At 42.5% G+C, this 12,528-nt stretch overlaps 2 protein-coding genes across 3 annotated transcripts; one reads left to right on the top strand and one right to left on the bottom strand.

The window, feature by feature from the left end:
• Positions 1-2,434: 2,434 nt before the first annotated feature.
• LOC103709508 (aspartic proteinase NANA, chloroplast-like) lies at positions 2,435-4,794 on the top strand. Its single transcript, XM_008794901.4, has 2 exons — positions 2,435-3,202; positions 3,671-4,794. The coding sequence occupies exons 1-2, from the start codon at positions 2,631-2,633 to the stop codon at positions 4,488-4,490; spliced, it is 1,392 nt and encodes a 463-aa protein (XP_008793123.2). The 5' UTR covers positions 2,435-2,630; the 3' UTR covers positions 4,491-4,794.
• Positions 4,795-8,731: 3,937 nt separating this feature from the next.
• On the bottom strand, positions 8,732-11,722 carry LOC103709509 (60S ribosomal protein L37a-1-like). 2 transcript variants are annotated; one of them, XM_008794903.4, is made up of 5 exons: positions 11,576-11,722; positions 10,343-10,382; positions 10,152-10,240; positions 9,114-9,196; positions 8,732-9,020 (listed from the first exon to the last, which is right to left on the bottom strand). In XM_008794903.4, the coding sequence occupies exons 1-5, from the start codon at positions 11,576-11,578 to the stop codon at positions 8,957-8,959; spliced, it is 279 nt and encodes a 92-aa protein (XP_008793125.1). In that variant the 5' UTR covers positions 11,579-11,722; the 3' UTR covers positions 8,732-8,956. The 2 variants fall into 2 exon arrangements, with proteins under 2 accessions (XP_008793125.1, XP_008793124.1); XM_008794902.2 differs by lacking the exon at positions 11,576-11,722 and having other exon boundaries at positions 10,343-10,388.
• Between the last annotated feature and the right edge of the window lie 806 nt (positions 11,723-12,528).

Here is a 12,528-nt window from a genome sequence, read left to right on the forward strand (position 1 = left end):
GGAAAAATCACTGTTTAGAGAAGTAGGCAACATTAACTTCCATTCTCTGAATTATTCTTAAATCCACAAACCAGTAGGTTAGTAGCACGCATATCTGACGCTCAAAATATTTGCCATATTGTTAGCAGGGTCACTTTCCCAAACGGTGACAAAAATGCTACGATGCTAAGACAGCATTCATGTTAACGTTGAAAAATATTCAGTTCCAATTGTGTGAAGCTTTAGCTTATCTAGCAAGTGATGAGATTACGTACAAGGCACAAGCAATTAAAATAAAATTCTAGGATCCCTTCAACTTTTAATCCACCACGCTTCGTCGCTTCCCCGCTATCTGTTCTCTCCCTCTCGCTCGCTGTGTCTTTGCAAGCTTCCTTGCCCTTCCTTACAAGCTACAACCGTCCTCCAATTCAGAAGCCTTTCATGGAGTCATCCCCGTGGGGGATTTTTAACCTTTCCCGTTTCCGGGGAGAGTATAAGGCCCCCGAGCTGCCACACCAGCGCCTCCAGTGTGTGCGGGACTCACATCGCCACCACATGCGGCGATGACCACCGTCCGCTTCCTAACGTGGTGGTGGAAGTGGAACCCAGCAAAGAGGGTAGGGAACCGCCTAACCGGGAATGATGCTATGCCAGCCGTCGAAGTCCCATCGTACGGCTCCTGCGACGCCATAAATCTCTGAAGCCCGCCTCCCCGGCCCATGTGAACGCCTTTTAAATTGTTACGGACACCACTACTGCTCGCCAGCTGTCCACCTGGACCCAAACCCATCCACGGTCAACGCGACCAACGACATACCACCATTCCTAAACACACCCCTACTTATCCATACCGCACTCCCCTCGTCCTTCCCATCCTCCCTACGCATTCGGGATCTGGGTGGCTCATGCACTCAGCCCGTAATAGCTGCAGATTTTAGTTTTTGCACCGTAAGCTGCAGCCTTGATATTAGGTTTTAAATCAAAGGACAAGCCAGTTATGATGCCAGATGCAACTCAGAATTGATCTATGCTGATAAAATAAATCGATCAATAAAAATTTATCATCTAGTTTCGGACTGACCGTTCATAGCTTACCATATAGTGGACTCACAAGGTGGATAAAAAGTTCTCTGTATTTCAAACTCTCTTCTTAGTTGGTAACAATTGGGCTATGATCGTTAACCATTCCTAAATAACACCTAGGCAAATCCTCACGATCGAGAAACACAGGCATGATTCATAGATGAACTACACGATTTGTTACCTTATCAATCATCATATATTACCTAACCACTTGGCCGCATGCTCCAACCCTCACCTATATATATTGTTTTCTCAAAGACCTTCTAGATAAATTTTCTTTCATCTCTCTTAACTTATCTCTCTACTCTTCTCAAACCTTTTTTTATTCTTCGAGAGTTGTATGTAACTTAGTTATTGAAGAGTTTTCGGCCGAATATGCTTCGATAAGAAGACTTTTTTTGCTTTTATTGGTTCAGTTCGAAGCCAGCATTGGAGCATCAGTCAAAATCATCCCTCTGCCGTCCAACACCAGCTCGACGTCAGAATCATCACTGATCAAGTGGAGTGGCCACTAGACTATTATCACGAAGGCGTGCAGTGACTTCATCTGATCTTTTCCATTTATAATTTGCTATCCTACAACTAAATGCTATCTTCAATTCAGCTAGATTTGAATATAATATATCTTAAAATGCATTTCAGCATCAGTTAAGAGTGCTAAGATATCTCAATATACATCTTAAGGTGAGTCATCAATTATTTACTTTTTATTTCTGAAAAATAAGCATACTTCATACTAACCTTCTAAATATAATCAAGCTAATCAAAACCAATTGGTCTAGATTCATTGCTATAAAAAAAAAAGTCCATAAAGTATTTCAAAAAAATCCGAGTCAATATTTGGGACTAATGTTTCATGTTATTTTTTTAAGAAAAAGATGGGAAAAGACTTTGAACTTTATGTAGGATGAGTGCCAAAAGAACTGTGCATAAATTGGATTAGGATCCACTCAACCCGGTTTCCGCCCCTGCTCAGGAATGTAGTGGAAAGTAGACAGAAGGGCGTGTATTTATCACATGTCCACCGTAAGGAAACAAAAGCACCCAATAAAAAAATTAGCGGCGCACGTTAGCCTGTCTCCCCGACGAAGCAGGATCTAAGCTGCGCCGGGTCCCGGCGCTCTAGTAGCGGCCCAACTGTATGCAATTATTGTTCTGGTCATTTCTTTCGCTTCTCTCCTCCACGACTCACACCCTTCTCTCTCCCGGCCCAGACACAAACCACCTGCCTAGCAAAAATATGGGGGTACATTTATCACGCTTTTATTTTAAGATTTAATGTTTATTTTATTGATTCTTAATTAAAAACAATTAGAAGACGGCAAAAACGGCGTCCTTTTGCTTACAACGAGCTTATAGGTCGAGTAGAAGATAAATTGGAAGGTGAAACCTGATAGAACGCTTGCAAGCCACGAAGAGAAGAGGAGGAGGAGGAGGAGATGAAGAAGAGAGGAAGACGGGGGGAAGAGAGAATGAAATTTTCGCAGCAATATTCCCATTCCATCATCCCTTATCCACCTCTACGTCTCTAAACCCTCCTCTTCGATTGCCTCTCTATCCCCCGACAAATGCCTCCATTCCTCCTCCTTCTCTCCCTCCTTATTGGCTTCGATGTCTTCCTGGCCGCGCCGGCGTCCACCGAACCCCGCTCCGCCTCCCTCCGCATCCCTCTCCACCGCCGCCCGCCGCCCCTTGCCGCCGTGACCCGCCTCGACTACGTCAGGGACCTCGTCAAGAGCGACCACCTCCGGCAGCGGATGATCGCCGGCACCATCGGGCGCCGCCGCCACCGGCAGCCGCGGAGGGCTTGCGAGAACGCCACCTCGGCGGCGGACTCCTTCGCAATGCCGCTGTCCTCCGGCGCGTACACCCACACGGGGCAGTACTTCGTCCGTTTCCGGCTCGGCACGCCGGCGCAGAGATTCGTGCTGGTCGCCGACACCGGCAGCGACCTCACGTGGGTCAAGTGCCGCTTCGGCCCGCGCAAATGCCGGCGCTGCGGCGGCGGGCGAGTTTTCCTCCCGGAGAAGTCCGTGTCGTTTGATCCGATCCGGTGCTCGTCGGCCATGTGCAAGACCTCCCTCCCCTTCTCGCTCACCACGTGCCCTTCCCCGGCGAGCCCCTGCGCTTACGATTACGGGTAAGAATAATGCGCCACCATCCATCCAATCCCCACCAAATTTAGAGTTTCATGATTCTGTGCAGATTAGTTCAAAAATTGTGAATTTATTCCGAGATACATAAGTTGTTCGCAGGGGGTTGAACGGAGGGTAGGAAGCAGAGCTCGATAGCATTAATGTCTCCTTCTGAGCTCTGAGCTGTCTTTCATTTAGACTTTTTAGCAAAGACGCTTGTCATCATTTTAGTTGCTCGGAATGCTGTGCTGTACCAGCCCGTTTGCGTATCCAAGAAAGATCCTGTAATTGGAAATTTGACACAATTCCTCCGATCAGAGCGTACGAGTTAATAAATATATGCGAGTCTTGTACACCAAACGTGACGGTGTGGAGCTAGCTCCTCAGGGCGACAAATTTGCCGTTGTTTTGTCCTGTCAACCGACGGGAGAGATGTCCCGCGGCGGGGTTTTAACTAACCGCTCTTGTGACAGGTACTCGGACGGATCGACGGCGCAGGGCATCTTCGCGAATGAATCGGCGACGGTGATGCTATCCAACGGCCAGAAGGCGAAGCTGAAGGGACTGGTCATCGGGTGCACGTCCTCGTTCGCCGGATCGAGCTTCCGCTCGTCGGACGGCGTGTTGGGGCTGGGGCACAGCGGTATCTCGTTTGCGTCGCGGGCCGCCGCACCGTTCGGCGGGAAGTTCTCTTATTGCCTGGTCGACCACCTTAGCCCCAAGAATGTCTCGAGCTATCTCACCTTCGGCCCCAACGGCGCTCTCGTCCCCTACGCGGCGCGCCAAACCGAGCTCCTCATGGAGCCGTGGCTCGAGCCGTACTACTCCGTCAGGGTCTCCGGCATCTCCGTCGACGGCGAGGCGCTAAAGATCCCGATGACCGTCTGGGACGTCGAGAAAGGGGGAGGGGCGATACTGGACTCCGGCACGAGCTTGACGGTGCTAGCCAAGCCGGCCTACGAGGCCGTGGTGTCGGCTCTAAGCCGGCGGCTCGCAGGGGTGCCGAGGGTGGGCGTGGAGCAGTTCGAGTACTGTTACAATTGGACGGCTGCCATCCCGGAAATGCCGGTGCCCAAGTTGGTGGTCCATTTCCACGGCTCGGCTCGGCTCGAGCCGCCGGCTAAGAGCTACGTGATCGACGTGGCAGACGGCGTGAAGTGCATCGGCTTCACGCCGGCGCCGTGGCCAGGCGTTTCCACGATAGGGAATATCCTTCAGCAGGAGCACCTGTGGGAGTTCGATATAAAGAATCGACGGCTGAGATTTCAACGATCCACGTGCGCTCCCTATTGATCAGATGGAAATCAGCTTCCTCCTCCCCCTGTGGATTTAAATTTCCTGTCCTCTTTGTCGACATAAATTACGTATGTGTGATGTATCAATAAGATGGGATGTAGAGATTAGTTTGTGATTGTGAATGATTAGGCGTGGGGTCTACGATTAGGCTCTCAGGAGACAATCTGCTGTGGTATAAACCGCCCGTGATCTGATAAGGATGGGCGCACCGAAAGGCATGTGTTGTAATGGTGATCCACAGTTGAAGGCAAGCATGTCTTAAACATCTATAAACATCTAAGACCATGGGAGCTTTTGTTTTGTTGGTTTGAGTCTCTTATTTTGGCGAGGAGCATGAGCCTTAGCTCGGCGTCCACGATCTGCTAATTTAAACCTTTTGTGAGTGGCTGGATAGCTTTTCGGATTAATCATATGTTCAGAGAGGCTAATGAGGTATAAATTGGGTGGCTTCTTAAAGTATTTTGTTGACTAAAAAGGTGGAGTTGTCTAAAGCATTTCAATATTTATTTTTTGATTTTATTGGATGTATGGAATATCTGTTTTAGCTAGCAGAGAGGGGAAAAAAAAACACTTTAAGTTTTGGAGACCGACTTAAACCTATTGGGCTTCAATATAACCACCAAATTTATTTAAAAAAATAAAACCGATAGAATTTGCAGGGTATTAAGGAGAGAACATATCACAATTTAGTAAAGGTACAAAAGTTGATCAGAGAAAACAAACTTCCACGAATGAAAATGGCACGGCAAGAAGTTAATTCCCAGCTGCCTCCGGCTAATTAATGGAATATTGGATTTGGCATCTCTATAATCTACCAATCTCTGATGTTGAATAATAATTCATGCAAGTTTCATGGAACGATTCGATGGAAAGAGAATTATTTGTATACATGCTTTACAGTATAATATGAATTCTTGAAAAGTATCACCACCGTTTATGGTTACTCTAGTGTTTATTATTTTCAAAGTGTTCCTTTCAAAAAATAAAATAAAATTAAGAGGCACTCCGTTTATTTGCATCCGTTGTATTTATTTTTTTAATTGAATGTCGGTCGTCCACTTTTCCCCTAGTTGGCATCATCCATACAAAAATGTAGCAAGAGAGTTTTATGTTTTTCAGTAATAGAAATGATGTTATTATTAGCCTGTTTGAATGCGTACATAGATTATTAACAAATAATCTGCGCTGCTGCTGATGAGGTGGAGTATAATGAACAATATACCTAAAAAAAAATTTTAAAAAAAAAACTCCAAATTAAGAGGAGCCATGGTATTCATAATCCTAAAAAAATTTAGAAGGTAAATTATTTGTTTAACAAAATATATTATCCCAAAAATCAGGGATTATATGATTCATTGCATCTTCTACCATCCTATCTTCTTCTCTTCTAGCATTAACTGCCTATATGTTTTTCACCGGTATGCAAGATTATACCTACATGGATAATCATTATGTACAAACTCAGAAAACTTATTCAATTGGTCTATCCTTTTTTGCAGACCCATTCGGTTTGCAAGAAAATAAGAGGAGAAGGTGTATAGTCAATGAAAAAATAGAGAAATATCTTATATTTGGCTGAAGATTTCAAAAAATAGATAGAAAAGTAGTTTTCTATAGAAATAAAATTTTCGTATTTTATAAAAAAAAACTCTATATAGAACGTAGAAAACTTTAATTTTCACCAGCTGAAAATTAGAATAATTTTTTTTCAAAAATATTCTTAAGTTTTTTGATAGAATAGAGTAAGATCGGCATAACAGATATTTTATATAATTTCTTTGAAAAAAGTTTTTTGAGTTGATTTCCTAGAGTATGCCAAATAATGAGTAATGATAAAGCTCCAAATTAGCTATTGTAGCAACGGACTGGATCTTTCTAAAATTATCTAAAAAGGACAAACAGGATGTAGCTTGGCCGCAGATTAGTGGACATAAGCACGTTCCCATGCTGATGAACACCACTTGCCCATATTATGTGCACGTCGCACTTGCTGAGGTTCGACGTGCATCACATGAAGTCTTGCCAAGGAAAGTGAACTGAATTGCATTACTTAATATATGCCCAGTTACCAACACGACAAATGAAGTATGGGCTTTTCTCGGCCAGCAACTAATTGAGGAGTTTATTTTAAGGTGCTCATTGTTCGGACTTTCTCGCAGATTTGGAGGTCGGCAGTGGGTGGAAAAGCACGTCCAAGAGTTCTCTCAAATGGTGATGTTAAAGTATTTTATAGCGCACCACCTTTTTCAAATAGTTCAAGGAAAGAAAAGGGAGAGAATGACCATTTCCGCAGTTCCATCAACTTCTTACAAACTGCAGCTATTTTCCATCAGTTTTTTCTCCTTTCTCATTAGTTCTAATGGCATATTAGATAATGATGACACGATCCAGAGATTAAAAAGATGTGCCCAATAACAAGCACAAGGCTAAATAGAGACTGTTGCAATAGAAAATAATTTCAGAGGAAGATTAAATTTGAGGAAATGTTTTAGAAGAATATTATTATTATTATAATAGATTGGATGCACAGAAAGGAATCCTTACCTTGAACCATTGATTGTTATAGTTGCTGCCCCCTCAAGAGTAAAATTCTAGCTCCACTGCCGCAAATTGATCCGACAATTGCAGGACAGGACAGTGCTATTTTTTGAGTACCACGGCGGTAACTTCCATGCAAGCTCTCTAGTTGTTGTTTGCTTTTCCTTGTCAGATATGGATGGACAAATGTTGTGCAATGCATGTGATCTATGAGGAGCATTCGATGGATGGTTGTGATGTTATTGACTAAGATTGTCTATCTATTAGAAGAACATGATGTCCGCCAAGTAGTATCCAGATTATAGGCACATGGCCTAGGATGGAGTCACATATCAATGGAGCCTGATCCCGGGAGTTTCCCATAGACGTGCGAGTGCAGGGAGAGAGAGAGAGAGATGAAGATGAAGTCATTATTTATCCTCGAGTAAAATCGAAATTTCGTTGGATTTAGTTTTACTTTAGATAAGATATATTTTGCACCATCTATCTTCAAAAACACAATATTCTCAAAATCTAATGTTAACTCTAAAATTTTAGCATTTGTCTATCCTAGATCCTCACAAATAAATATCACTGAGCGCTTGCTTAGATCGTATCATTATATGCCATTTAGATAAAAGAGTGAGATTTGAATTTCAGTTGGAGATGGCCCTCCAAGAATAGAGGCTGGCATAGAATAGCAAATATGGAGGTTAGCTACTTAGCTCATGCTAATCTTCCAAAAAGAAAAAAACAAATCTTTGCAAATAAACATAGAAAGAAAAGAACTTTTGGATTCGCAATGGTTTAAGACTTTGTGGTAAAAGGATTTTGTGATTAAGGTATTGCCATGGGCATTTCGTTTTGGCCATTAGGAAGCCATTTTGTGCTGCTAGCAGCCTGCAAGATTAATTTCGGATTTTAAATAAATTATCCTCATACTATGTTTTTCTGAAAAATAAATTTGATGCTACCTTTTTTTTTAATTTTACGCACGGCCTACCAACATAAGTTAAAGATACCCCTCATGAAACCACATTGGCGCCCACGTAATACCCAACTAGGAAGGAAGAGCCATCGGATTGTGGGTCATCTGGAGGCAGAATTTTTCATTGAAGACATGGTGAGCATTGGACGATTTTTTGAAAGCTGCGTTGCCTTGGCTTCCCTCTGTTCTTACTTTTAGCCACTAAGAGCTTTGTTTTATGCTAAGCTCCCAGTCTTCAATTCTGCAACCCTCGAGAACCTCATTTCTTCATCATCTCCCACGTCGTCTTTTGATTCTAGGCCTCCTCACTCTTTTGTCTTTTCGGAGAAGTCACCAAGTCCTCCCCAGTGGAACCAGAACAATGAATAGAACCAATGCACTGAGATGCCATCCCTACAGGCATAGCTTCATCCATAGTTCTCCTAGTACCAATTCAGTTTGGCGAACCCCCTCAGACCTACAATTAATACCTGATACCGGCAGTGACGCCGCTTGGATCTACTGCGATTGCCTCTAATATCATCATAACGACTTCTCTTACCAAGATCTTTAATTAGCCTCCACTCTTCCACATTTACTCCCATATATAACAAGACCTGTTGGAACTGGCACCAATCAATGCTCCACCCACGCGATCTCTGCAGTCATACTTGCATCAACAACAGGTTGTTGGGTTACCAACACTGTGACAATCTAGGGAGCAAATGCAACCACAAGAAATATAAAGGGTTGCTTTCGGGAGAATCTAACTATTACTTTCTGAACAAATGTCACAAAGGCTAAATGTGAGAAACAAGCAACCTAGAAATTCAAATGCCTAAATAAGATTAAACTTAGAACGGATTGTCTTTGATCATTGATAGTCAAATTCGAGTTGCTAAATTGAAAAATCAACATATGAAATTCACTCCTTAAAACACTTCACTCTACCAAAATCACATGATTGCGCATTCGCCGATTACCCTTCAGTTGCTTCCCTCAACCGACGAATCGTGCTCCGCACGGTAACAGCGCTGGCAGTACTGTTAACATCATAAAATGCAAAATTATAACAAAGACAACAATCTATAGGTATCAATAGCTCCAAGCAGAAAGCAGAACAGCGCAGCACTTACTTCAATGTATAAGCACCCCCAGCCTTGACCTTCCCACAGTCCTTGCACCCCCAAATTCCAACTGCCTTTCTCTTCACAGCATACTATGTAAACATAAAAATATACCAAATATGCATTTTGTGAGCACAACCTTCAAATTAACAGAATGAAAAAATTCAAGAGAAAAAGACTAAATCCAAAACATATTGTAAAAGAAATGAAAAGAACATGAGGAAATAATAAATTCTCTTGAAAAATGCAGGATCTGGAGTAGTTATCTAGACATAAAATTTACTTCGAGAATGAATGGTTTACAAAGGTCAAAACACATCCTTCATCCACATAGTGCCACAATAAATAGGGCGGCAGTATCTAGGAACCTCACACCTAAGCCTACGTATTTAAGATATCGTCTCAAAGAGAAAAAGAAAAAAAGATTGTACATTGATGTGCATAAAAGACGGCTGATACAACCTTGTCATTATCAGATAAAATTCAAGCATAGCCTCCTATCTCAGAATTGCATAAAGGAATCTATCCTAAACACTATATAATTTAAAAACACACTAAATTAAACCACGAAATTGTGCAAAGAAACTTTGGAAACTGTTGTATAAAAAACATTTCTAATCCTTGGAACCTTAGATTCATAACATCTGCAGATTTAATTGGTCTGCAAACTAGAACTGAAATATCCAAACTGCCACATATATAGCAATTCAAAATTCTACTTTCTTTTTTATTCTTTTGTAATGAAAGAGTTGGAGAACTTCATGAATTTACATTTGGAACATGGAATTTTGAGGAAAAAAAAGGGATTTAGAGACTAATTCAACTCAGTGCCTTCTGTTAACTTGATTCATCATAAATTCCCAACTGTATTTCGATACCTATCTCTTTTCAGCAGACTTCAGTCTACTTCGAGTTGATGTTGCGAAGATTAAAATTTAAGCACAATTTTCTTACTTCATAACGAGCAATAAAAAAAGCATTTTGCAGTCAGCATATAATAAGATAATCAACAACAAGATAGTCTCAATGCAAGAGATGAGATGATACCTTTCCACAGAACTCACAGAAATACTTGGCATGCTGGGAGACTTCCATTTTCTTGATTTGCTTTCGCAAACTAGCACCATATCTGGTACCTGGATCCCAAGACATGACAATGAATCGGAGAAAATAGGCAACAGCTACTGCAATGGAGAAATAGACAAGCAAAGGAAAACAGCTATGAAGAATTTGGTTACCATATTTGCCAACAATTCCAGCCTTCTTGGTTCGCTTCGTCTGCATCAAGAAAAGAAGAAACAAAAAACACACTTGTCAGGAGGAGTCAAACAACTAAAGAATTATAACAACTTCTTTCTCAAACCATTCCAATTATTGATATCCACTAGTAAACATGAGACATACAGGACAAAGGCCAATAGACACTTCAATTCCACCACCTGTGCACTAAGATGTAAGTTTATGAGGAAGAATTTAAGGCAAACAGGGTACATATAGAAATATGTCTCGGTCTGGAAAATTGTTAAGCATCAGGCTGCATAATAGTGGATCATTCTATTGTGGATTACCCTTGAGGGGCTAGTTCCTTCTACCCCCCACATTATTTTTCCAATGCAGCTTCCATCTTAAATCTCTCTTCCAGAACTGTCATCAACGATAGGTTCTGAACTTAAATGCCACTTGTAAATTTACTCTTTGAGATGCTAACTTGGAACATGAGCGTATACTAGCAGCAAGAAATCTTCATCAGAATCCTTCTTCTTTTTCCTAATTGCAGCAGAATAATTTCTTGTGTGCATAAGCTTCTTTTACAAGCAAAAAATAAATCAGCAACCTTGTAAGATCCTTAAATGTAATTACAAGAGTTTACATCCTTATGCACGCAGGCTCGCAATATTAATTCACCAACGGACGCACATTCAGTTAAAACTGATACTGATGCCACTTAAAACACTCGAACAATTATTCAAGAAAGTGAAATTTATGATTTTGGCCTTAAAAATTCTAAGAACAAATAATATATATAAATATTAAGCATGACTCGCCAACCCTCTGTTCCCCTCAAATGCACCTGCAGCAAGGATACCTCAAGCCATCACAGTCCCAGAACCAGGACACATTTCACAAAATGGCACTCACAGAGAAGGCACGAAGAGGTATCAAAATCTAACAGCACTCATTATTCTTTGGAGAGATAGGATAAAAGGAAAAAAAATATCTCCAAAAAATATCTCGAACCTTTCAGCAACATAGAATCACTCCCGTCTTCTACCTCGAATCTTTGCTCACCAAAACCCTGATCAGTCTTCCTACTAATATTTGTTTCTTTCCCACTTTTTTAAAAAAATAAAGCTGACCCACAGGAAAAGATTCATCTAAAATGGATAGATAAGCAAACAACAGAAGCCCTGGAACCGGATCTCAGATTAAGGAACCATAGGAATGGGGAAAGAGGGGGGTTCGAAGCGTACCATGGCGTCGGAGGCGGAAGATCTGGTGTAGCTCGGAACGCCAAAAGCTCACGATAACCCTAGGGACAGACGAGGGGGCCGCCGTCTCCTTATAGGATGAGGGTTTTGGGAGCGCTCATGGATCCTCTTGGCCCGTCGATTGCGTCAATCACAGCCGTCCGATATGTTTATGCCTTGGTTGCGGGGGAGTAGTCCGTATGTGCATTTTTGACCGTCCGATTGATGGGGTTTTTGCAACCGTCTCGATTTTTGGCACGTTAGATGCACGTCACTGATTCATAGGGACACTGATGCAAGAGCCCGAGCCCGCCCCCGCGGCAGGGACGTGGGATGCAAATGACGGTTGTGATCCCATTCGTTTAAAACTAAGATTTTTTTTCCATTAATACCCTTCTAAATATCAATTTTATATGAATACTTTTTTAAAATTAATTTTATATGGATCCGGATCTCCGGCTTACTCCACAATTAATGCGGATCTCCGGCTTACTCCACAATTAATGCGGATCTCCGGCTTACTCCACAATTAATGCGCGTGGCTCCTGTTATCTACGGACTCACAGCTCTCCACGGCAAGTCAGGCTAGCGGAGTCCAATCAGCTATGATAAGTTTCCGATCTCGGCCTTACTCCCGATACCAATGCAATAATTCGCTCGATTGCGTGTCAGCTCGGGTCGTACGACGACTTCACCTCCGACATCAACGCAATAATTCACTCGATCGTGCGCCGATCTGAGCAACATGCCGAGCCGTACAATGGCCTCGCCCCATCACATCACAGGTAAACCGACCCTCCTATAAAAGGGGACCTTTGCTCCTCAGAGGGGGGTTGGAAAAATTCCACACTCTACAAACACTGTTCTTCTTCTCTTTATACATTTTGCCCCCCATCTGACTTGAGCGTCGGAGGGCCGGCGCCGGAAAACCCGGCCACCGGTTTGTCTGCAGGCAC

The sequence above is a fragment of the Phoenix dactylifera genome, chromosome 11 (genome assembly GCF_009389715.1).
Source record: "Phoenix dactylifera cultivar Barhee BC4 chromosome 11, palm_55x_up_171113_PBpolish2nd_filt_p, whole genome shotgun sequence".
Classification (NCBI taxonomy): Eukaryota; Viridiplantae; Streptophyta; class Magnoliopsida; order Arecales; family Arecaceae; genus Phoenix; species Phoenix dactylifera.

Bases quoted from the DNA above. Each gene is read 5' to 3' on its own strand.
- LOC103709509 (XM_008794902.2), bottom strand. From the start codon at position 10,388: ATGCAGACGAAGCGAACCAAGAAGGCTGGAATTGTTGGCAAATATG. The intron at 10,241-10,342 runs GTAACCAAATTC...CTTGGGATCCAG, and splicing joins TGGAATTGTTGGCAAATATG to GTACCAGATATGGTGCTAGT. The intron at 9,197-10,151 runs GTATCATCTCAT...ATGTTTACATAG, and splicing joins TCTGTGAGTTCTGTGGAAAG to TATGCTGTGAAGAGAAAGGC.
- LOC103709508 (XM_008794901.4), top strand. From the start codon at position 2,631: ATGCCTCCATTCCTCCTCCTTCTCTCCCTCCTTATTGGCTTCGATGTC. The intron at 3,203-3,670 runs GTAAGAATAATG...CTCTTGTGACAG, and splicing joins CCCTGCGCTTACGATTACGG to GTACTCGGACGGATCGACGG.